At 47.5% G+C, this 24,554-nt stretch overlaps 3 protein-coding genes across 7 annotated transcripts; 2 read left to right on the forward strand and 1 right to left on the reverse strand.

Annotated features, from left to right (window-relative positions):
- Positions 1-255: 255 nt before the first annotated feature.
- On the forward strand, positions 256-1,061 carry LOC124665505 (probable glutathione S-transferase GSTU6). The gene is made up of 2 exons (XM_047202911.1): positions 256-582; positions 681-1,061. Exons 1-2 carry the CDS (start codon positions 256-258, stop codon positions 1,059-1,061), a joined length of 708 nt encoding a protein of 235 aa, XP_047058867.1.
- A 7,894-nt stretch (positions 1,062-8,955) lies between these two features.
- LOC124661250 lies at positions 8,956-15,350 on the forward strand. 5 transcript variants are annotated; one of them, XM_047199115.1, is made up of 5 exons: positions 8,956-9,114; positions 10,435-10,885; positions 13,653-13,687; positions 13,774-14,720; positions 14,866-15,350. In XM_047199115.1, the coding sequence occupies exons 2-4, from the start codon at positions 10,555-10,557 to the stop codon at positions 14,695-14,697; spliced, it is 1,290 nt and encodes a 429-aa protein (XP_047055071.1). In that variant the 5' UTR covers positions 8,956-9,114; positions 10,435-10,554; the 3' UTR covers positions 14,698-14,720; positions 14,866-15,350. The 5 variants fall into 5 exon arrangements, with proteins under 5 accessions (XP_047055071.1, XP_047055069.1, XP_047055070.1 ...); XM_047199113.1 differs by having other exon boundaries at positions 8,957-9,114; positions 14,816-15,350; XM_047199114.1 differs by having other exon boundaries at positions 8,957-9,114; positions 14,862-15,350.
- A 2,745-nt stretch (positions 15,351-18,095) lies between these two features.
- Positions 18,096-22,701, reverse strand: LOC124667407 (probable E3 ubiquitin ligase SUD1). The gene is made up of 9 exons (XM_047204692.1): positions 22,483-22,701; positions 21,734-22,150; positions 20,576-21,091; positions 20,304-20,485; positions 19,992-20,225; positions 19,646-19,797; positions 19,424-19,557; positions 19,194-19,340; positions 18,096-18,707 (listed from the first exon to the last, which is right to left on the reverse strand). Exons 1-9 carry the CDS (start codon positions 22,699-22,701, stop codon positions 18,330-18,332), a joined length of 2,379 nt encoding a protein of 792 aa, XP_047060648.1. The 3' UTR covers positions 18,096-18,329.
- Between the last annotated feature and the right edge of the window lie 1,853 nt (positions 22,702-24,554).

Below are 24,554 nucleotides of genomic sequence, written 5' to 3' on the forward strand. Positions count from 1 at the left end.
GGAATAGTCATCCGTGACTTTGCGTCTACTTCTATGGTTTTCGCTACTGATCCATCACGTGTTCTTGAGGATAGTCGATATTTAATTTGTTTATTCCAATGGTTAATTACATATTTGAAAGCCAGCACCAAGAACACTTCTTTATATATACCGCTGCCCGCTGATGGACAGCCAACACCAAGAAGGCAAGAACCGAGCAAAAGTAGGACACACACACAAGCTACGTGGTAAGCTGAGACCTCGAGATAGCAGCAAATGGCCGAAGGAGGAGAGGAGGTGAGGCTGATCGGCTCATGGGCGAGCCCGTACGTTGTGCGAGTGCAGATCGCGCTCCGCCTAAAGGGCATCAACTACGAGTTCGTGGAGGAGGACCTGAAGAACAAGAGCGAGCTGCTCCTCAAGTCGAACCCTGTCCACAAGAAGGTGCCGGTGCTGATCCACAACGGCAAGCCCGTCTGCGAGTCGTCGGTCATCGTGCAGTACATCGACGAGGCCTTCGCCGGCACCGGCCCCGCCCTGCTCCCCGCCGACCCCTACGAACGGGCCGTCGCTCGCTTCTGGGCTGCCTTCATTGAGGACACGGTATTAATATTGTTTAGCTCGCGTACATCGTTTGATCAGTTGTGCCGGTGTGCTTAATTTGAGCTTTTGGACGGCGGTGTGGTTTGTATTTGGTGCAGCTCCTGAAAGCGTCGAGCCAGGCTTCGAGCGGCAAGACGGAGGAGGAGAAGACGGAGGGGAAGGAGAAGGCGGCTGCTGCCATAGTGACCCTTGAGGGTGGCCTGAGCGAATGCTCCAAGGGGAAGCCTTTCTTCGGCGGCGAGAGCGCCGGTTATGTGGACGTCATCCTCGGCGGGCTCCTCGGGTGGGTGCGCGCCATTGATGCGATGCAGGGCGTGAAGACCTTCGACCCCTCCAGGACCCCGCTCCTGGCCGCGTGGGCGGAGCGCTTCGGCCAACTGGAGCAGGTTGAAGCGGTCATGCCGGACGGGAAGAGGCTGATCGAGTATGCTTATGCCAGAGCGATGCAGGCTGCGGCGGCCGCTGCCTCAACCAACTGAAGAATGCTTCTTCGCATAGTGACGCAGTCGCAGATCTGATCGTTTCCAATAAAAGAAAAATCGTGTGTCTGTCTCTTTCAGCTTCTGTTCAGAAAATAGTGTTATTTCCCAACCCATGGTGTATATTCTTGATTTGTTTCCTATGTTTACAGAAAGAAAAGAGTAAGTCATAATATAATCGGTTTTGCTATGTCTCAGTCAACTGAGATTTTCTTAAGTCTAAATCACTTACAAAAAAGTGCTTGAGTTGCACTTTTCTGTTAAAAAGGTGCAATTGCAAATATGCAACTGAATCGAGTTGCACTTTTCTTTGAACTGCAGTTGCACTTTTCTGAGGTGACTGAGACTTAAGAAAATCTCAGTCAACTTAGACATAGACACAATTTATCGGGTTTTTTTTTGTACTGATCCCGACATGTGAATTTGCTTCAAAGAACATGCGAAAAGAGTAGGAATTTTATGGGCTACGCGGTCTACCCTCCTGTGTTGTTTTGTTTTTTTTTCCCTCACAATACAAATTCATGTTGAAGGGCTGTGATCTATTTATAGACTTCTTTTCAGGTGTTAATTATTTCACCACTTTAGAAAAAACATCCGTGATTTCCCTAAAAAAGAAAGCATCCGTGAGACTCCTGGCAATGTCACCAACCATGCTCAAACATATCAGTTTTCCGGGTCTAAAATATACTAGTCCCCAGCACACGTATGGGAGTCATGTGCCAAAATCAGATTGTGTCTGTGAGATTAATTCCAATCTAAACAAGTGGTTCAACAGCCTACAGAGCTGCAATTTAATCACAGTTCTTCCACTCTCTGTTGTTCCGAAGAAAAAAACTTACATATATTACTTCAATAGTCAACCTCAATTAATATCGGCACCTCAAATATTATTTTCACGATTGAAATTCCGCCATCTTTGGCATGTCGAGTATTACTTGGCCGAGTGAATTATGCCATTCCCCATCACATGTAGTAATATGGATACTTGCACGGTTGAATGAAAATATACCCCCTTTGTTTCTTTTTATAAGGTATATTAGTTTTTTCTGGAAATACGAACATAACTATCTTTGGCTAAATCATAAGAAAAATAGATAATTGCATAAAACAACCACATTTGGGACGGTCACTACAAAAAACCACCGCTATTCGGGAATGACACAAAACAAACCACTGGTCTTTGGATAGCCCGTCGCAAAAAAACACTTCCGACGCCATTCCACACCACACCTGCGCATCCCCAAGCTACCAAGTGTAGGTGCGCGCTCCGGACGACTTGGACAAATCACCGAGGCTATCCAAGGCGCTATGTGAGTCGGTGGACGAGGTAGCACCGGCGAACCTCGAGTTCGCCAAGTAGTGGTCTGCAAACGAGAGTGGCGCCTTCATCCATGTGGACAACGAGTCGAGCGGCTTCTCCTCGTCATTCTGGGACGGTGATGACAACGGCCACCACGTAGAAGATGTGGCCGACGATGCGGATAGCGGCACCGTCATCAATGTGGACGACCAGTCGTGCGGCTTCTCCTCATCATTCTGGGATAATGACGACGACCACCACGTAGAAGTTGCTGCCGACGAGGCGGATAGCGGCGTCCTGGACATCAACCCCTTCGACAGCTCGTGCCGCCCATAGATCTAGGGTTAGGTTAGGTTTAGTCAAATTTCATTGAAAAAATTGTAAATGATCGTAAATTTGAATAAAATTTCTTAACTGATTAAATTCTGATGGAGGGAACTAGTGTTGGCACTCTTAATAGAGCAAGTAACGATTCTATTGATAGGCTAATTAAAGCTAACGGTAGGATTAGGAGGAATAGTTATAATTATATTCCATTAATTGCACATCAAATACCTATTTTTTTTCCTTGTGTGGTGATTTCTTTAGAACTTAGACGGGTGCATGAGGTGGACAAGAAGAAAAAAAAAACTAATTTTCTTCTGTGTGAGATTTTTTTTTTTGCGAAACATAGAACAATCAAAGACGCTTACACATATGCGTACACAATCACCCTATGAACACACCCATACCCTGCTCCTATAAGCACCTTCAAAAGACTGCTTCGAAGAACTGATCCGTGTCTTAAGATTGTGGGATCGTTATTTGGCACGGAGTAATTTGACTCGGTTTGTGGAGGGCGCCGTGTCCTTATAGGATACAGATAGATACAATTAGCTGGACGGCCCGAGATAGAAGGAGCAGCGAAATCCTGCCTCTAACAACAGAGATTTTCCAACTCGAATCAGTCACGGAGATCGCCCGTGTGCGATTGCCTGCGTCCATATAATGTCAGCACAGCCCCCATAGTCTCTCGTACGCATCGGCACCGCCATCGCCATACAAGATCGCCGCTTCGGAACAAGGGCACAATATGCCGAAGCTGTGCAGGTCGGACGACGAGGGCGGCCCAAGCTCGAGTCGCCGGCGGCATCAAATCCACCTAGTTGTGGACGACTGGACCAAGGGGTACAGCATATACAAGCTGGACGTGGCCGACTTCGAGGCCGTCGAGCCCGGCGCCGACCTCGACTCGCTGGCAACCCCATTCCCCGGCCCGGCGGTCTTCCGGCTGGAGAGCTGCCACGCCAGGCACAGTTACCCGTGGTTCTCTTCCGTGGGAGGCAGGATCGCCGCAATGCGCTACAACGAGGAGGAGGAGGACGCCCCAGTCCTCCTCTACGACACCACGACGGGAGGCCTCGCCGTCGGGCGGCCTCGCGCCCCCGCTGAGGCACGGCGCGCCTGCATGTTTATACCTAATGGTGCAGAGGACAGGCTGTACATGATGGGTATCAGCAAGTTCCACGGCGGCGAGGTTCAGTTCGAGGTGCTCGCCCAGGAGGAGGAGGGGGGCCGCTGGGCATGGAGCTCTGTCCGCAAACCGCCGTTCAGCACCTGGGAGGTCGCGTGCCATGCCGCGCACCCGGACGGCCGCACCATCTTCTTCTCCGTGTACGGCAAAGGCACCTACCCGTTTGACACACACACCCAGGAGTGGAAGCACCGCCGCTACTGGATGCTGCCTTTCCGGGGACGCGCGCACTACGACGCGCAGCTGGATGCTTGGGTGGGGATCAACAGGACGTCTGGAGAAGTCGCCGTATGGTCCTGTGACGTCGTGCCCTCCGGCGGCGACCACCAAGGGCCGCCTCCGGCACGGAAGCTCGCCAGGGAGAACTTGCTTTGCGAGGACTGGAGGAGGAGAAAGAAAGTCGCAATCACCTACCTGGGGCGCGGCAGGTTTTGTCTGGTCGAGGAACGGTTTCGGAAGGACGTGGACGTGGACATCGGCGACAACGTCTACCTGTTTTACATCACCACATTCGAGCTTCGCTACGACAAGGACGGGGAACTACGAGCCACAAGACGCCGTACCCGCTCCTACACAATGCCCAACGAGTCGAGAGGTAACAACTGGTCCGTGTTTGGCATCTAAAATCAGGACAAAAAATTACGGAACAGAGAGAGTGATGGAAAGTCTAATGACAATGTTTTCTAAAGGCTAGCATGAGGAAGGATGCCTCTTTTTAACACTGTTCAAAATCAGGTGGTGCATTTATTTCCTAACGATCTACTACTGCCACCACAAAGTCCAACTCGTATAAAATTTTCGGAGGGTCTTTGGTGTCTCGGCTCAAGCTGGACGCGCAAGGCTAGAAATTTGCATTCTGGCCACGACACCTTAGACCATGCACTATGTATGCCCAAAGCGATTCAAAGGTGTCTAGAAGCCGGTTCGATACATAGCAGAGAACCGATTCATTGTGTCAGATAGAAGAAGTGAACCAACAATTTGATGCGGTTCAAACGAATCTTGCGTCAAGAGCAAGTGCACTAGAGCCACTTGCCAGGGAAAAAGAAAAGGAGAGAGGTAGCATTGACGGAAGAATACAGTGGAATAAAATAGGTTTGCATGTTGCATGCAAGATGCATGACCTCTGACAAGAAATGCTTCTCACATAGCAGTAAATGTAGAGCGACTCATATTTCTGACATATTTTTCTTTGAATCGGCACCACGTAGTACATGGTCTTAGATCAACCGGGCGGAAGGGACTCGTGAGGGTATTCTAGTGGCATGAGTATCTAGTGATGTGACTGTCTCTAACCCTCGCATCATGGACAACTCAATCATAGTGCAGGTGAAGGTAGGAGCTAAGCCTAGCAAGTGTTTATGGACCTTAGGGGATGGAGGAGAAGATTTTATTTCACCAAGAACTCCGGGGACGTATGTGAACTACATGTAGGCCTAGTGGTTAGTTGCTGGTGATTTAAACTTGATTGCAAACCTCGAGGACAAGAATAACGCTAATCTCCATAGGGAGATGATGGGCTAGTTCAGGAGATCCTGAATGACTTGGAGCTATCCAAGTTATATCTCAACGGTAGGCGATTCACGTTGTTTAATGATCATGCAGCGTAAATCGTAGGGCATCGATCACCATGGATTGAGAAAGCCAACACACCTAGGGGTGCCGTGCAGTCATCGTGAATCCTAGTGGATCACCAATGACTAACAAAGGAAACAGACCAACCATTGTGAATCCTTATGCATCACTGTGGACCTAAAAGTAGGGTCATCTTGTCTGAAACACCGTTAAATGAGTTAATTTGAAAATCAATGTTTTGCGAAAATTAGATGGCCGACTTATGATTTTTGCGATTTTTTTTAGAAAAGTGATGATTTTTTGAAGCCTAGTCCTAAATGTGATTGTTTTTAAAATTAACTTTTGCCGCCATCACGCTTGGACTCTTCGGATTGCTACAAACCAGTGAAGTTTGATGCTGCATCTCAAAGAGAAAATTACAAGATATCACCACAATTACGGCTAGGGTTGCAAAAAACCACAACTTCAACACTAACATGTAAATAAAACACTGATTCGTCTGATGCTCTTCTAACCACGATGTCAGGACGATGTGGCACAATGAAAATTGCCAGGAGAGATGCGCTTAGAACAGTTCTAGTTCTAGTTCTAGTTATGGTTTTTTTTTTAAATTTTGGTGGGAGCAGCCGCTTGTGAGAGCATATCCTCGCTTCTCTTCTTACAGAAACTAATCAGGTGGTGCTCACCACCATGTCGTACACCAAGACATCTGTTATGGGGAGGGGGCACTGACATGCTATTGCCGACCTTGCTTCGTTGGTCAGAGGATGCAGGGATGGGATTGGAGGGGGCCAGGCAGGAAGGCCACATCGATGGAGCAAGGGCGTCGTAGGTCAGCGACTACGACAGTCAAGCATGGAGAAGGTAGGGATCGACACGTGTGTTCCGGGGGGGGCACTGACGATGAGGCTTGTTGTTGAAGCTCGATGGGGTGTAAGTGTCTGAAATTTCTCGCCGGAGGTGTGATGGTGGCGTCGGTGGAGCAGTGCACTCCAAACCAAGAAGAGGGTGACTTCGGGCTGCGGTGGCGCACGCCAAAAAAAATGTGAGGGAGCTCAAGTGAAAGAACATGGAGCCCCCATGTGTGGTTTTGGTAATTGATGATAATCCCTATGGACTAACAGTTGCATTGAGAATCTATCTTAGGTCCATAGCCATGTGTTGGTCTCAAGGTTGCAAGATGGAGAAGATGGAGTACAATGACGAAGACGGTGTCGAAGAGAGACGAAGACCGTGTTGAAGATGAAGATGGATGAAGACGGTGGCGTGCGTACAAGATCGAAGAAGACAGTGGCGTGTATGTTGGAGGAAGACGGTGGCATGTACAAGGTTGAAGAGGATGAAGACGGAGTTTGCCGACTCGAGATGAACGCGCAAGGTTAAGGTTTGTGCTCGATAGGATAGTAGGTCGCATCATCGGAGAGAGCTCAAACCTTGCATGCATTGCATCGTGTTTCTTGGTTGTTCTTGGTTCTTATCCATGATATGGGTTAGAGCTTGTGTTCATTCTCATGACAAGCTCTAGCTCATCGGAAACGGATTCCGGATGCATCGCATGTTGCATGTGTGAGGGTGATGATTTTCCCGATATACCATATTGAGAGGTTACACCTCTATGACCATGAGAAAATCATCACTCTCTATTTTCCATGTTTTCACCTTGTGTAGTGGTAGCTCTTGTCGCCCTCTTTCCGGCAAAATTGGTTTCACCTCAATCGGAGTTTCCTAGCTCGAGATATTGTCGTTTCCATATCGCAGTTTAGAGAAAAAAAAGGGAAGAGCGGTAGTACCGGTCAGGTACCGGTTTGGTCTCTGTGAGACACTGGATCCGGTCCGATATTGGACCGGTACCGACCCGGTAGTACCGCTCAAGCGGTAGTACCGCTTTCACAAGCGGTAGTACCGCTTTCACAAGCGGTAGTACCGCTTTGGGCCATTTTTTCGCCTGTTTTCCGCACAGTTCGCGCGCGAACGGTAGTACCGCTTTGACAAGCGGTAGTACCGCTCGGGCACGAATCTGACCATTTTTATGCCTCCAACAGTGATATTTTGGGCCCTCTATTTATACCTCTCTTCCACCTCCGACCCAAGCACTTCATCCCCTCCATTCTCTCTCCTCCATTGTTGACCTTGAGTTGTTTCTTCCTCCTCTTGATCCCCCCCACTATTTCTTGCATATTTTTGTGGGAAAGGAGAGAGGAGATCTAGATCTAGAGCTTCACCAATTGAATCTCTCTCCAAGTGAGGGGATCTTGCTAGATCTAGATCTTGGAGTAATTTGGTGTTCCTTCTCTATTTTGTTCTTCCTCCCTTATTCCCCCAATAGCTTTTGTAGCTTTGTTGGAATTTGGGAGAGAAGAACTTGGGCATCTTAGTGGTGTTCTTAGCCATTGCATTAGGTGCATCGGTTTGGGTTCTCTCCGGGGTTTCGGTCTCGTAGAGGGCGTGCTTGTTGACTTTGTGGTGTTCTAGCCTTTGTGGCCTTGTCGTCTTTGTGGCGTGGTAGGCTTTGTGGCGTTGTTGCCTTTGTGGAGTGTGTTAGCCTTTGTGGTTTTGGAGCCGGTTGTGGCGCGTTGGTGTCTTGGTGGCTTTGTTGCCGGTGTGGCGTGTTGTAGCCTCTTGTGGCCTTGTAGTTGAGAGCCTCCGTGATGTGGAGTTGCCTCAAGCTTGATACTTGGGAGTTTGCCCAAGCTTGTACGGGTTCGGTGACCACCCTCAAGGGTCCCTTAGTGGATCGAGACTTTCCCCCTTGGAGGAAAGGCTCGAGGAGAATACGGTGGCCCTAGTGGCTCATTGGAGTGCCTCGTGCCTCCACACCGCTCCAACGGAGATGTAGCACCCTTGGGTGTGAACTTCGGGATACATCGTCATCTCCTCGTGCACCGGTTACTTCTCAGCCCAAGCTCCCTTACCTATGCGCTTTACATTGTGATATCTATCATGCTTGATGTGCTATACCTAGCTTGTTATCACCTTGTTGCTCATCATGCTAGCATAAGTTGTTGGTGCTCTTAGGCAAACCCTAGTTGATAGGCTTTGAGCTAAACTAGTAAACATTTAGTAGTTTTTATTCCGCCTAGTTTAGCTCTCAAGTAGAAGTTTTTATACACCGCCTATTCACACACCCCCCCTCTAGGCGACGTTCTAGTACATTGAATTGGTATCAGAGCTAGGGCTCTCTTATCTTGTTGGGCTTCACCACCTAGAGAATATGACGTCTAGAGGATTAGTCCACATTTCCACACAAGCAATTGTGTTGGCCTTTATTTTTATTTTTTTATCCATCCCACACAAGCAAAACACCTGTAGCACACCGAAAGGCCTCCAAAAGGGTCCCGCACATCCGGTGACACGCGGCGGGCCACGTGGTCCGGCACTCGCAGTGGGATGCGTCACCACTGCGCCTCTCGTGTCCTTTCTTTTCCTACCAGTTTTTATACCCACACCACACTCCGCTCCCCACCTCTCTGCTTCTCCCTCCCCGACCCCGACCCTCTGCCCTACCGGAACCTATCCCTCCCACCTCGCCTCGCCTCGCCTCTCTGCCGACGCGGTCGATCCTCATCGCCTCTCAGATCCCGAACCAGTGCCGGGCCGCCGGGGTGGACGTGTCTGGACGCCGCCGCTCCCGCCCTGATCGGGCCTGCTTGCTCCCGTAATTCGAGGTAATTCTCGCGAATTGAGGGTGAATTAGGTGGGAGAATTCGGGCCGTTTGGTCAAGTGCTGGTTGCCGTGCGGCCAGTTTCCGATTAATTGCGCGGGTTTCCCGTTCCCGTCTGCGCTAGGCTAGTTTGCCCACAATTGGAGTAGGGCCGATGTTCCCCTGTTTCAGATTTTGCCTGCTAGGTCTTACACTGTTCGTCTAGTTGCTGCTCGAAAGCTGATAGCTGGAACATTCACAGCAGTAGATTCGAACCGGAACCCCGATGTGATGAACTGTGCATAGCCGCGCCTACTATTGCAATCCGGCTTTCGAGTCACACACACACGCGCGAGCATAATAACATTTTGCTTTGTATGTTGCTTTAATGCGATTCCTTGAGTAGGGCGTTGTTTATTTGTCATTCGGTCCTGTGGTGGTCTAGTACACAAGTCTTGATTTGACACGGGAATAATAAATGTGATATGTGCTGGTGTGCTGTGTGGGGAGAGGAATCGGTGCTCTTTGAGTGTGGTGTTGTTTAGGAATGTCCTGGATACGGGTCTACCTAACGCCGGCTTTCTTTCTTCCTTTCATATTACCACGTAGTTTCACCCACACTGCTGTTAGCTGGCTTCCCCTGCTTTGCGCCTTCAATCATACGCAACCATCCTTTTGTATTCTTCTTTACCTTTTTTATATTGTGAATAGGTCGAATGCTTGCTTTATGGATGTTTATGTTCAGCTTCCGGGAGGGAGAACTTATGTGTCAAAAGCACGCAGATGCCTTTTTTATTTTGCCTTTTTTCAGACATGTCTCAGTCTTCAGCCTGTCCTTGCCTTAAAACTAATACTGCCTGGGCTATGCAAAATCAAGTAGGAAAATAAGTTGACATAAATGAACCAACTTTTGATTTTTGTTACATAAAGTTGTGTACCCTAGTTTGAATTGCCGAACCTATCTGATCCTACCACCAAATATGCTGGACCTCATATTAGAGTATGTTTCTTTATTTTAGTTTTCCATACCCTGACTTTTTCATTTGCCACACATAGGGGACCATGCTTTCTTTCAAGCACAACTTTTGTAGGACCATGTTACTAGGCCAACACATATGCAAGAAATGAATTTTGATTTATCAAAGTTTGCTACTTTCGAGTCATACCTTTTTCTCTTGAGATCAGCTAGCTGTCAAAGCTCTTTACATTCCTTGTTGGTTGGCTTTTTCTTATTTTGATCTATACTCCTACCTGTCCACTCTAGATGGTATTTTCTTTACCTTCTGTATTTATTCATTTATTTATTGAAGATGATCCTTATTGCTGGTATCTTTCTTTTGTCAGCTAGGTAGGGCGAGCTTATTCGATTTGGCTCATGGATTTGCTTTCACATGAATAACTTCTCAGCATTCTGAGTTGGGATGATCAAATCAGCGTCAGCTTAATTTCTGTTGCTCTATAGATATGGGAGCTAATTGCTGTATAGCTGCAAAGCAGAGGCCTCAGCCATGTGTCATTCCAGTTGAAGTGTCTGCTTACAGGAATATAAGACACTCCCCATCATGGAGCTTCCGATGGGACAACAGAACACACATAGAAGACGTAATGGAAATCCCCACTTTTTTTTCCAACCATAGTAGTGGAAGTATTCGGCCTGAAACAAAGAGTGGTTCCATTGCACCAACTGAAGGCTTTTCTAATGGAGGTAGCCCTTCGGATCTGTTCCACAAGGTCAAATGGCACAAACCGGAAAAGAAGATGGAAACATCTAAAGTCGCACGATCTGATACACGAGGTAAACAAATTACTTTATGACATGCGATATGCTTTGATTTATCATGTTATTCTGTAGCAGCATGATCGGATTTAACATTGATATTCCTAGTAATCAAATTACTCTTAACAAGGTAAACATGATCATCTTTTAGTTTTAGGACAGCAGTGGCGTACGACTTTGGTACAAAAAGAACTTGGGATGATTTGGTAGATGCCATTGCAATCATCGCCGCTTGAATGATGCATTTGCAACAGCCGATTCTATTCTAAAAGAAATGGAAGTTTACTTAAAATTCCCTTACTTGTAGTGAATCCGTCTCTGTATGTAGAACCACGAGTACCCTGAGCCAGCTTGAAAGCAAGTGGGTTTGATCCTAAACCAACTTTCTCATGACCTGGTTCCCATGAATCAATACAAAAAGGTGGACCGGGCCAGTTATCTAGGTTGACACGTGATGGTTCGGACACAGTGAGTGACCACGGGAATTCGTACTTGTAGGTGGAAGCGTTAAGTGCCATGATGGTGCGATCATGGACGTCGACAGGGTGCAGCTGCTCAGACCACCATGGCCTTAGCTTAGCTGCTGCAAGTTTAGAAGACCCTCTCATAGATGCATTGCTCTGATCCTTGAAGAAGCTGAACATCAACATCTAGCAGGAAACAACCATCAAGACTGCCTTGCGCCTTGCAGCATTGTGGGGTTTAGTTGCTGCATATTAGAGCATCTCCAGCCGCGTCCCCCAAAGCGTCCCCCAAAGGGATTTGGGGCGCGCCGGACAAAAAAACCGTTCCAGCCGCGTCCCCCAAATCCCATTTTTGTCCAGCGCGCCCCCATACGGTGTCCGGCGCCCCGAGCCCGTCCCCGTCCCACAGGGGACGCTCCGGGCACGCCGGACACAACGAAAAGCGAGGCGAACCGACGCGGGCCCGACGCGTCAGCGGCTCGGAAGCCTAAAACCCCGTCGCCTACCTTTGGTCAAGCGACGTTAATGGCGTCCCTGTTTTCCCGGGCGACGCAGGGACGCGTCTCGTCGTGCATGGCCGCGTGGCCGTCCGCGCCGGCGTTATTGCGTGCAACCACCCGCTGCCGCCGCTGTTTAAAGACGCCCTGCAGTTCTCACCGCTCACAAACCTTCTCGTCGCCGCCCACAAACCTTCTCGTCGCCGCCGCCTCCCCCCTCCCAGATCTTCTCCTCGTCGCTCCAAAAATGTCGAGCTCATCCTCCCGCAAGATCGCCGCGGCGAACGGCTTCGGCCGCGGCAGCCTCACCGTGCCGGAGGCGTGGGCGTTGTACCACGCCCGGTATCCAGTCCCGCCGGACATGCGGCTGCCAAGCAGCGGCGGCTGGAAGATGGCCGTGAACGGCATTGGCGTTCCGCCGCCGCCGAAGCCGCGCACGGACCAATGGTGGGACGCCGTCAAGGCCCGTCGGGCTCAACTCACCGCCCAGGAGCGGTTGGATCCGACGTGGGCGGTCAACAACAACGACGCCTGGTAGATGACGTACTTCAAGGCGAAGTACGACATCGAGATGCACAGCACCGAGGGGCTCGTTGGCGGCCCCAATAGCTGGAACAAGGACGGCCGCGCCCTGTTCTGGGGCGTTCCGGGGCGCACCCTCGAGAACGTCATCTGCGGCATCCGCAACGGCGCTCCAAGGCTGGAGATGCCGTCGTCGCCGCCGCCGTCTCCTCAATGGCAGCCGAGGAGGACGACGTACTCGTCCTCCTCGCACTCTTCTTCCTCAGGACCGGCGCGATCGACGCCGTCCTCGTCTTACCGGTCGGCGCCGTACACCGTCCCCAAACGGGAGGTGGAGGAGGAGCCGGCGACGCCCGCCAACACGAGGCGTGGCGGCAGCGGCAGCCGGCGGCAGCAAGGGAGGCGCGGCGGCGCCCTCCTCATCCCGAAGCCGGAGGTGAAGGAGGAGCCGGAGGAAGCGTCGCGAGCGGCGCCGCCGGCGGAGTATGAGCGGCAGCGGCGGCTCATCGCCGGCAGCGACGACCCCGAGGACTGCCCAGGTCTGCGGGCGGCGTTCTTGGCGTCCATGAACGACAAGGACGCCTGGAGGGGTGATCTCGATGCGGCGATCACCTTGTCCATCCGCGACTCCGGCAAGCCGCTGGTGGACCTCACCGACGACGGCGAGGCAGGACCAAGCGGCGCGGTGAAGGACGAGCCCGTCGGCGAGCGCGTCAAGCAGGAGGTCGTCACCGACGACATGTACAACTTCCGAGCAGTACTACGACGCCTCCGGCCGCCGCAAGTGGTTCTAGATTAGGTTTAGTTTAAATTTAGTCAAATTTCGTTCGAATCTATGTAAGTTTGGACGAATCTTAGTCGAATCTCGTTAAGTTTAAAATTTCCGAAATTTTGTTTGGGGGACGCGACTGGGGAGCGACGTCCCCCAAAGGCGGCACGAACGAAACACGTCCCCCAAACGCTCAATCCGGCGCGGTTTGGGGGACGCTTTGGGGGACGCGGCTGGAGATGCTCTTAGTCTCTGACATTGAGAAACCCACATTAGCTGGCCAACTAGCTTTCAGCCTCTCTCAGGAGGGAGCAACAGTATCCTGATATAAATACTACCATGTTAAATGGTGGTGTATTGAGTTGAATAGCATTCTTAGAGTATTCAACTACTGCAGGGGGTAGAACGATTACTGTTGCACTCTTCAAACTATTCAGCATTATGCCAGCATTTACCCCATTTATCACTTATTCATGCCTCGCCAGTGATATCTTGAGCATTTCTGTGCTGATTTCCATTTCTTTTTTCCCCAGCTGATAGATCTACTGCAAGCAACTCTTCCCCCGAGGTATATCTTAAATTAGCAGCTGCTATATTATGTTGTATGCAATTGTACGATTTTTATCTAACACTCTTATTCAATATCTTGTGCAGGGAAAGCTTTGCAGGAAATCACTAGACATGGTAAGCGTTGCTTCAGATACGAAGACGTCATCCCCTGTTGCTTCAGCAACACCTGTTGTATCCAGAACAGATCCTTCATCCTCTAGGGGCCATTCTCTGGCAATGGGCCCAGAGTCGATGAGAAAAGCACGTCGATCGCCAGGTTATCAACTATATAGACAGGTGTCAGACAGCAAGATTCCATCTCTCAGGTCTCTCAACGAGAGCAGCTCTCCTGAAGGAAGGCCTTCCTCCTCCATGCTCTCAGTCTGCAGCAATGATTTATCTGCAGCCGGATCACATGGTGAATCATCAGATGGTTGGTCAATGCGAACATTTTCGGAAATGGTGGCATCATCGCAAAGAGACAGATGGTCAGTTGACAGTGAGCTCTTAGGTTCCGTTTCTAGTAAAATGACTATATCAAGTGCTTCAAATCCTACCACAGTATCCCGTGACCAAGAGGTGTGCAAACTGTGTTTAAAGCTACTTAAGGAAAGGTCCGCGTGGAATGCTCAGGATCTGGGTGTTGTCGCTGTTTTATTGTGCGGCCATGTTTACCATGCTGACTGCCTGGATAGCTTAACTGCAGAAGCTGAGAAATATGATCCTCCTTGTCCCGTATGCATCCATGGTGAGCAATGTACTGTGAAGCTATTTGGTAAGCTGGAATCGAAGATTAAGAACAAGATACCATCAAATGTGACAGTTGATGGTGATCTGGATGGGAGCTCTAAGCGCCAGAAGAAAAGTAGCAGAGAGCCCAAATTAGGCACAAGCAGTAGCATGAAGGGCTCGATCAGTCGACCATTTTTGAGGAGGCATTTCTCAATTGGCTCTCGACCACCTCGATTAGTTTCAGAGAGCGAGTCAACAAGAAAGAAGGGCTTCTGGGCTAAGCACTGGAGGGAATAGTGTAGCATTCAGTTATCAGACTGGTGAGCAGCTTGCTATGTTCATGTTCACTGGCTATGTTCCTTCACTTTTCAAGGATATAACTTGCTCGTATCATTATCGTATATGGTGAATACAGATTGGAAAACATGTTTATCTGGTCCATGTTTTTCTTATTCTGCTAGAAAGGCTCTTGAGGAGGTGGCAACTCCCAAGCAACAAGCAAGCATCTCGGTTTTGCAGCGAAGTTGAACTGAGGCAACGGATATTTGCTGTTTGAGCAACTGTTGTACTTGAAAGTTCCTCCCAGTCGTTATGTTCAGAGTTGGGCACTCTGTGCTATCACAAGTTTTCAGGATAGTAGAATAACAGTTATTATACTATGCAACTGAGGGTTCTTGCAGACCCCGGCGCAGCTTATTAGCAAGTAATCTAACAGAGAAGGTGACGGCCTTCAGGCTGAAGATACAATCCAGCTTGGTAGAGTGTTATGTTTGCAGTTGTATTTTTTTGTATTGTTGGTTGAGTGCACCCGCTATTATTTGATGTCAGTACATAATTTGGGAACTGTCGTACATAGCTAGAAAAATGCTGATAATATTTATTTTACTACAATGCATCACAAAAGATGTCGATTGTGATGTGATTATTTATCTTCACAAAAATATTATGTTTGTGGCTGTTAAAGTAGCCAGCGTGTGTTTTTTAGAGAATACATCCTGGATAGGTGTATTAATCATGTAGAAGAAAAATGAGTCACACGGCCAACCGAAAACTGCAAAGCGTGATGTAGTGACGACAACTCAACAAGCCCTAAATCCTAATCGGTCTTGGCTCCAGGAAGCCAAAACCCTCCGGATTGGATAGGAGAAGTGAAACAAAGCTACGAAGGAGATCGATCTTGGTTCCAATGTACTAGCAGAGAAAGGTTATGGGTAAAAGGAAGGTCTTTAGCTCCAAACACTGGTTAAGATGTGTGGAAACCAAATTCGATTCAATCCGTTGTCCGGAACTTCATCCGTCATGAGAATCTACGAGGGTTGTAAAGGAGAAGCATGCACGGGTGATTAGCACGAGTCAACACTTACTAGAGCTTAAAACGAACCTATTCTACGGGTTCTGTTCCGGAAGATCTATTGGTGGCAACAGAACGCCTTAGTGAGACTAGCGGATCTAAAGATATCTGAGAAAATAAGAGATACGGCTTCATGCGGTGACATTTAAGCCCCTTAGTTTGGTAACGTATAAAACCCTGAACCGAACCCTTAGAGATGAGTGAATGCTTCCCTCTTCCCTTATATGCAAAAGATCGAGAGGGGTCCGAACCAACCGAGAACGTAGACATAATTCGACTCACTCTCGTATGGCTCGCCCTCGAGCCTTGGGCGAGTCGGCCGAGTGTGGGTCTAGTCAGGTCGTGACCCTCGATCGGAAAGGAAATCAACGTTAGCAGTGGCAAGCGAGAGTGGAACAAGTGTTTTCATCAAAAGAAATCCGATGCGGTTTCATTCGATTTGTTGTGGATTGGATGATGGAAAAACCAGAGATGTGAGGTATCGGAGAGCGATTCCACTCATTACAGGAGAGCAAGTCTCACTGAGATAATAAATGTCAGGTCTCTATGTAATCTCGTGCGCTACTACTTAGATTTGTTTTATATATATCTCACCACCTTATTGTTTTCATTTTATTTCTAGAGGAAATCTCATTTGAATCTCTAACAGGAAAAACATTGGAAGGTATCGGTATTTATTTTGCGAATATACCCTCCCTTTATTAAGCAGGGCAACTTCTTGTATTGCATCCTTCTAGTGAGGCCAGTCATAGCGTTTTCAAACTCAAACCATAGTCATTTGATCGTGATCATTGAGAAATGTATTTCCATTAGTATAAAAAAATATGTGGACAATCGTGGACTCGATGTTGAACAGTTCTCTAGGATCGATGTTGTTGGTCAAATCTCATGCGTTCTTGATGAGTCTTCATGATTTTTCAATACATGTGAGTCTGGGTGCTCCGGTGGCCTAGTGAGCCCGTCCAAGCCGAACCTAGATTGTGGAGGTTTCCTTATGGAGGTATACTGCCAATCAGTTGTTCATCAACGTTGAGTTAACTTACATTTACTAATGATTTTTTTTTTTTTGGTCCCTCTCCTTTGTTGCTTGCGAGTTGAGACAAGCACCAGGAAGGTGGAGCAAGATTAGTTTAAGTTTTGGATCGGGCTAGTACTACTCCCTCCGTCTCAGTTTACTAGTCTTTCCTGTATCTCTAGATCGTCAATTTGACCTATATAATTTAAACTATATAATGCAAAAATTATATCATCGGAAAATAAAACATCTAAACTTTCTAATGATATAATTTTTATAACATATAACTAATGCTAACATGATTAAATTTGTAACCTATGGGTACGCGCACGCCTAATAAACTGTGAGAGAGGCAGTAGGTTGTTTCTTCTTATTTTTGGCCCCTTTGTAAATCCCTACTTGTATTTATTATACCCAACTTGGACAATTGGTATTAGTATTAGATCTAAAATATTAATTTGATTTGAAAATTAGTATTTTGTTTTTGGAGCAACATTATGACACTACTGATTTTTCTTACCACATGGGAAAATTTACTTTCACAATTATTAGATTAATTTGTTTTGCTTCAATGAGAATATTGGTACTTCATCCAATCAAAATTAATTGATTTTAACTTTATCTAGATACAATACATCTAGACAAAGTTAAGTCAATTAATATGAACTGGAGGTTCTTTTTGAAGCAACCCTAAATACTACTCAGGATTTTTTTCTCCTTAACGCATGGAAAATGACATCTGTGTGGAAAATAACATCGCACCGCTAGTATCCGGGGAAGCCATGTTGCCAACCGTTGACCCCAGGCACCTTGACAGCGCGATGGCAGAGGTTAAAAAAAAACCTTATATAATGAGAAAATGCGGTAAAAGAGTATCTTCTGAACTGATTTTTTTTTTTTTGAAATTCTATGTTGCTATTATGTCACATTTTTCCTCTAGAAACTAACTTGATGCTCAAAGATACATTTTCTTAAAACAGTGACAAATCAGATATGGCACCGAAAAGCATCGACAAAAATAGCCGCATTACTTTTTCAGCCGAAGAAACATTGCAGCACTAGAGAAATGAAGTAAAACATGTTCAGGTCAAGGCAACCAACACCGACGAAAACATTGCAGCACTAGAGAAATGAAGTGAACCATGTTAAGTCAAGGCAACCAACACCGAAGAAATTATTGCAGCACTAGAGAAATGAAGTGAACCCTTATTCTACCAGTGGTTGACCATCCAGCAATGCTGAGAAATGCCATAGTAGAAAAGGCATAAATTTACAAAAAATCAATTCAACGGCGGCTTACAGAGGAGCAATTTGTCAGGAGCAATACTGTCAACTGCCCGAGACTACTCTCCAAATTTTCCACTGGAAAACTGCATCAATATTTACAAGTTCCACATGAAATTTATCTGTCTGCCATCATCTCATTTGAATTGAATCCTTCCTGCACTCAGTAAACGTAACCTATCACCCCTACGAAACCCGTCATGTTTACCTGTTAGTTTGGATATCACCCCATCCTTGTTTGAACTAACTACTGGAAACAGAGCCCTCGGCGAAGAGTCGTTAGCTACTGTCAGCGACATCTTCCAACCTTTTCCCAGTGACGTAGTGGTCATCCCTAATAGAATCATGGAGTTTAATGCAGAATACCTTGGCAAGACAGCAGAGCACACAGAAGGTGAGGCTGCCCAACCAAGCAAAACGGTAAACTGTTGAGTTCACGGCGACAGAGTAGCCCAATCTTGGGAATATGCCCTTGGCAAGCACATAGGGAACAACCAGAGCAGTGAGCAGCTTCGTGGCAACAGGCATTAATTCATCCTCCAACAACCATATTAGTCTGACACTTGTAAGCACCTCCCTTGCCAAACAAATCTCCCCATCCCAACTTTCGTCAATGAAATAGGCCATGAAAGGGAGGAAAAGACCAAACCCAGGAGCCTTCATAAGGAATAAGAACATAACCAGTTAAATACCTTCTTTGTTTATCCAAGTATAACCTAATTTAGAGAAATTTGAGTGCCCTACAAGTGTGCCAGTTGCAAGACCAGTCCCAATAAAAACTCTATCATGGGGCAGATAGTGAGAGTTGTGCTGAGTGCTTCAAGTGACATAGGAGACGAGAGGACCACTATATGAGTTCAAGAATGGGAAAGGATTACGTTGTAGGTACAAAAGATACCGTGGGTATAAGAAATTTTTTAGAAATGAGATGGCCTAAAGTAAAAATATGGCCTTCCCTAAAAAATGAAAATATGGAAGAATCTATTTTGGTGATTCATTCAGCAGTGGTTTTCTTTTTTGCAACCAGTACAATGTGAGTGCCGTATAGTCTTTATTCCGATATAATCATCCCAAGTTTGGTACATATAGGATAATAACATAAGTTCTGAGGTCAGCATATCGACAGTAGAAGTTGTAACTCACGAAGTTGTTTGCAATATTCTGCAATACCCGCCCGAGGAACCAAGTGCAGAAAAATCCTAGAGCTGGAACATCATCATCAGGCCCGATGAAGGGTGACAGTAATAATAAATCAACCAGCAAGCCGGTCAAGAGAGGAATGATGAAAATCTGGAAACATGCAGATTGAAGTTACTGAGTTGTAGCATAAAATAAACAAATTTAAATGAAAACACCTCGAATAAATTCCTCACCCCTATGAAGAAAAGAAGATGCATCTCCAAAGCTAGAAGGCGTGTCCCCCCAGAAACCATGCAGGCAAATGAATCTCTAGCGACAGCAATAATAGTTGATATGATGCAAAACCCAACAGCAAAAGCAAACAGATCTACAAAAAAAGATTTGCACAAGTAAGCCCAAACAAGATGAAATCCATTGCTAAGCAAGTCCATTGATCATCTATGAAAAATCATTACCATTAGACTTCAATCGACCAGCCACTGGCAGCTGAGGGATGGCAAACAAAAATCTGCGCCCAACTGAGATTGAGAACAAAAGCATAGCACAACTGAATATCACAACAGTCAACCATGCTAGCACCACCCGTGTTCCAACAGCAACATATCTCCTGGTACAATGAGCAAGAAGTGTAAGCATCTACACAAAAACAAAGGTGAAGCCAACACCTCTGGCATGCCAAAAAAAACCTTTTAGTTAACTTAATGGTACGGGTAGATCATATTCCAAAATGGACGAAGACGCAGTCAGGCTAAAAGATGTGCAGATTGTGCACCCTGAACGAACGAAACTGTGGTTGCTTACCTTTTATCATTAACTTCATCACTGCTACGGTACTGGTCTTTTTGTGTGACATTGTTCCCCAGAGCCCCTCCAGCAGTGACAAACCAATACAGTGTTACCCTCTTCACTAGCCACTTGAGGTATAAGACTGTATTGCCAATGAGAAACTTCATATGATGAATGCCAGAGAGTGACTCTGCACAGTATAGCAGTCCTTGCCAAAACGGTGCGCCTTTAGCAGGACGATCGAAGTAGCTACAATTCACAAGTATTAAGATGCGTCACCAAAGGCTGGCAGATACGTCAGATGAATAGCCAAAACAGGATACTTACGTGATATCTAGTGGGAACACCCCAGGTGCCAATTGGACAGCAATTTTAACAGGAACAAGGATGACCAGAACAATAAAGATAATGTCGACAAAAAGACCAGGAAGCTTCTTGAAATAAAATATGTAGAATGGTTCGCGAACATTATGGTGGACAAATGGAATGGTAACTCCTGGCCTCAATATCTACTCAAAACAAGTACAACACTCGTTATATCACTGAACTATATAGTGCATACATTATTGACATGATGACAGATATAATATGATGAATACCTGATGAAGAAGTTTCGACAATTTGGGGCGTAGACTCAATATGATGGTTCCAACAAGCCAATGAAGAGCATTAGAAGCAATAGATGATGCAATCAGAAGTTTGAGCCTCTCTGACATTGTTGCATCAAACATTTTCGAAGTGCAGATATCAAGCAACCAACCAATGAGCAATGGATGTAGTATAAGCATGCTCAGAAGATTAAGACAAGTATTGCCAAGAGTGATCAAATATACGATCCCTCTAAATAATATACCACACAGCCTTGCCAAGAAAATTACAATCATGAGGCGCTCGCCCACCAAGTATTGACAAAAAGTACAGAGCCCAGCAAAAGTTACACCCACAGAAAAGATAAATCCATATCCAAATAGAAGGATGGAAGCTGTTGAAGTACAGGAATCGACTTCATCCACATTACCAAAATTGAAACATGACACGCACCATAAGATCATCCTTCCAAGTGAGAATGGGAGAAAACCAAAAATACAAGCAAGGACCATGTCAACAGTTAACACCTGATTCGACAAGTACATTGTTAGCATTTTCTGCATATAAGTGAAAAAAAATAAGCAGAACAAATATGAGGTACTCCCTTCCCAAAGGATGCAACTAAGTCACGACCATGTAGATAAACCCAAGGTATAACTAGCTTAAAAGGCTAATAGAAAATACTACATTAGCAGAGTAACTAAAGCACCAAAAGAGCAAGCTTAGACCGTTTTGATGGTGCCCAAAATAATACCTAGAATAAATTGGCACATAGTGCTCCCACCATAGTCTATTTGTGCAAATGGACAGCAGGCACAATGGCAGACTACGTAAAGAAGCAAAGAACTGAAGATCATCTTATTTTTGTAGAACAACTCATACTAGTTTCTCCCATGTGACCATCGTTTTAGTTTTAGTGCTATTTGCATATTTCTGGCAATAATCTTGACATATCGAGGATGGTACGCTTTGAAGTGGATCCATACTGATCTATGAGTAACTATAACACAATATAAGAAAAGACATGACAAGATGTGCTAAATGCTCCAATCATAGAACACAAGTGCACTAATTGGTGCTTTGCTGCAATGCAAATCTAGAATGATCTTATCATTCACCGTAGCATAAATCAGACATAGGACATGGGTTGAGAAAAAAAACAAGCATACCAGTGAGGAAACTTCAACAGCAACTAGTGCAAGTACTTGCAAGCCATCAAATCCCCGAAACCCATGACGCCGAGCTTCCAGACGTGCAACCCAGCGTGCAAATGGAGCTACAGCAAACGGCGCAACCTTATTCGCACACACAACCCAGATGGCTATCGAAGCGATGACAGAGGTGGTAGAGAAGCTGATGGAGAGTAGATGATGCACTTGAGAAAAGGTCCTGGCGAGCATAAGACGCCATGTCCAGAGGGTGGTGAGGCGAATGAAGGAGTCTCTGACGACGCAGATGGCGAAGAAGAGGGGGAGCAGCAGACCCATGATCCTGCTGGGCGCGCCCAACATGAACTCCGACACGGACAGCCTCGCAGGGGCGTCTGCGGCGTAGAGAAGGCAGGTGGAGATGGGGCGCTTGCACACCTGCAATTACGGAAATGGAAACGGAAGAATTGCATTGCATCAGTTAAGCGCAACCACAGCAAAAACTAGTATGACAGGAAATGATTGGGGACATTTCTGGTGAGGAATCTGTGACAACTCTCAGCAGGCAACATCACACGGCATCTAAATCGGACTGAAATTACAGGTAATTAAGACGAATCTAAACGTGCAGGCACAGCAACATCATGAATGGAGGGTCACCCATGGCGGACGTGATGACCTGACTTTGCTGGATGAGGGAGGGGGCCGGCTGAGAGCGGAGGATACGCTGCTTGCTCCTGGAAACCCTAGGAGGAAGCGGGAGACTATACCTCGCATCGGTGAAGGCGGCGGATGGCCATCCACCGGAGCTGGCAGTCGTCGTGGACGAACCGGATGCTGCCGTGGCAGGCGCAGGGGTGGCGCAGCGGCCGGTCCGCCTCGGCGGGTAAGCGGCAGATGCGGCACTGCTCCTCGTCTTCTTCGTCGTCCTCGTATGCGGGGCCGGCCGCCGCTGGGAGCGCCGTCTCCGGCGGAGCGGCGGCGGCCATTACAGCCTTCCTTCCTTTCCGTCCCTCTTTTTTTTTGGGGGGAGGGAGCCTTCCTTCTCGAAGCTTCTACTTCCTGTCGCTTCGGGCAGCGTTTGGGTTTTGCGTGGACCGGACCCAAGGGTTTACACGAGTCTTTTGCATTAAGGGCATCTCCAGCGGGCGACGCATTTCGAGATGTCCGAAATGTCCGTTTGCGTCGCGCGGCGGACGCTTTTTGTCCGCGTGTCCGTTTATCGGGTGGCTCCAGCGGACCGACGCATTTTCGCGTTTGCATCAATTTATGAAGTTTCCAAACAACAAAATAAGGAAATCAACAAAGTCATAGTTATTACATTTAAAAGTCGACATGAAAATAAGATAGTATTTCTCTAGGCATGATCTTCATGGCCAGCCAATGTCCACTGATGCACAATCAGATCTGTTTGTAGCTGTTTGGAGACGTTCTCGTCAGTGACTTCTATATTCCTATGTAGATAGTCCTGCCAAGATGAAGCTCCAGGAAGCGACGCAACCAGCTCACCTTGGAAATCCCATTGGTTCTCATTGCGGCCATCAGGACGCTCGTTCTCAACGATCATGTTGTGCATGATCACGCAGCATGTCATCACCTCATGTAGTTTCTGACGCCCCGTAGAATGACCAAGAACAGGTCCCTTGACATCCTTTATCGGCGCCGGAACAGTTTTTCCGGGGAGATCGGATTGGTGAGGTGGAAGTAGTCCTTGTGGAGGCGGGCCTGCCCTTCCACTCTGTTGCGCGGCAGGTTTTTGGCGCGGCCCTTCACAGAGCCCCGGTGCTGCGGCCCCGGGTTAGAGGTGAACTCGTGGATCATGGAGGCCGCAGTAGTTGCCAATGTCTGCGTCGACTCATCGGACTCCTCGTCGGAAGAGGAGTCGACAACCTCCGCGCGAAACTTGTCCAACATCTGCCACATGTCCATCTGCGTGGGTACAAACTGCGGATCAATGGCCGCGCACAATAGCACCGAAAACACAAGTAGAAACCTACCGGCGCAATTGACCGAACAGGTCGTGGGCGGCGCGGAAGGGCGGCGCAACTGGGAGCGTTTCGGCCGAAAACAGCCGGCACGTACGTGGCGGAGCACGCTCCTGCTCTCCCGCGCGGCAAGAACGGAGCCTACGCCGACTCATCGCGGCGCTACGGCCGGACGGCGGCGCTAGGGGTGGGGGTGGTGACGTCGCACTAGGGCAGGAAAGAAGGGGAACAAGAAGCAAATCGAAGCGGTCGATTTCGCTGTCCCTGACATGCGGGACCGGGTAAGAAATGGAGGACGCTCCAAGCGACCGCCGAGCGTTCGCGGAGACGCTAACCTGGCGCATTTTTGGGCCAGGTTTGCGTCTCCGCGGACGGCCCGGTCACTTTGCGTCGCCCCGCTGGAACAGGCCCAGACGCATTTCCGGTCACGGCGGACGAAAACGGTCGCTCAGCGTCCGTTTGCGTCACGCCGCTGGAGACGCCCTAAGATCCAATGGCCGATAAAAAAAATCGATAATGAGCACTTTATTACTTTAAGCAATAGCCGATAAATTATCAGTCGATTTTTGTGTGGCTAAAAAAATTGTTAACTAGTACAGTATGAAAATATTTCGCAAAAAAGAAGTACTTAAGAAAAATGTTACAACATCACTTCCTGCTCCGTTTCAAGTTCGCCCCATTTCAATTTCGCAAACTCCACTTCCCTTCAACTAGGGAAAGGGATACGATTTGGACCTTTGGTGTGAAAGGCTCCGTCTGGGAGCTCGGGTTTTTTAAAGGGATTTCTATTTTCGTGCCCTCAGGTCCTTAGTTGTACTCAGTTTTCCCCAGCTCCTTAGTTTTTCCTCAGTTTTCCC

This window comes from Lolium rigidum, chromosome 6 (assembly GCF_022539505.1).
Source record: "Lolium rigidum isolate FL_2022 chromosome 6, APGP_CSIRO_Lrig_0.1, whole genome shotgun sequence".
NCBI lineage: Eukaryota > Viridiplantae > Streptophyta > Magnoliopsida > Poales > Poaceae > Lolium > Lolium rigidum.

Coding starts and splice junctions, on each gene's coding strand:
- LOC124665505 (XM_047202911.1), top strand. CDS start 256: ATGGCCGAAGGAGGAGAGGAGGTGAGGCTGATCGGCTCATGGGCGAGC. Junction 583..680: donor CTGCCTTCATTGAGGACACG/GTATTAATATTG, acceptor TATTTGGTGCAG/CTCCTGAAAGCGTCGAGCCA.
- LOC124661250 (XM_047199115.1), top strand. CDS start 10,555: ATGGGAGCTAATTGCTGTATAGCTGCAAAGCAGAGGCCTCAGCCATGT. Junction 10,886..13,652: donor CGCACGATCTGATACACGAG/GTAAACAAATTA, acceptor TTTTTTCCCCAG/CTGATAGATCTACTGCAAGC. Junction 13,688..13,773: donor CAAGCAACTCTTCCCCCGAG/GTATATCTTAAA, acceptor TATCTTGTGCAG/GGAAAGCTTTGCAGGAAATC.
- LOC124667407 (XM_047204692.1), bottom strand. CDS start 22,701: ATGGCCGCCGCCGCTCCGCCGGAGACGGCGCTCCCAGCGGCGGCCGGC. Junction 19,798..19,991: donor GATGAAGTTAATGATAAAAG/GTAAGCAACCAC, acceptor TCATTGTACCAG/GAGATATGTTGCTGTTGGAA. Junction 19,558..19,645: donor TGGTCGATTGAAGTCTAATG/GTAATGATTTTT, acceptor CTTTTTTTGTAG/ATCTGTTTGCTTTTGCTGTT.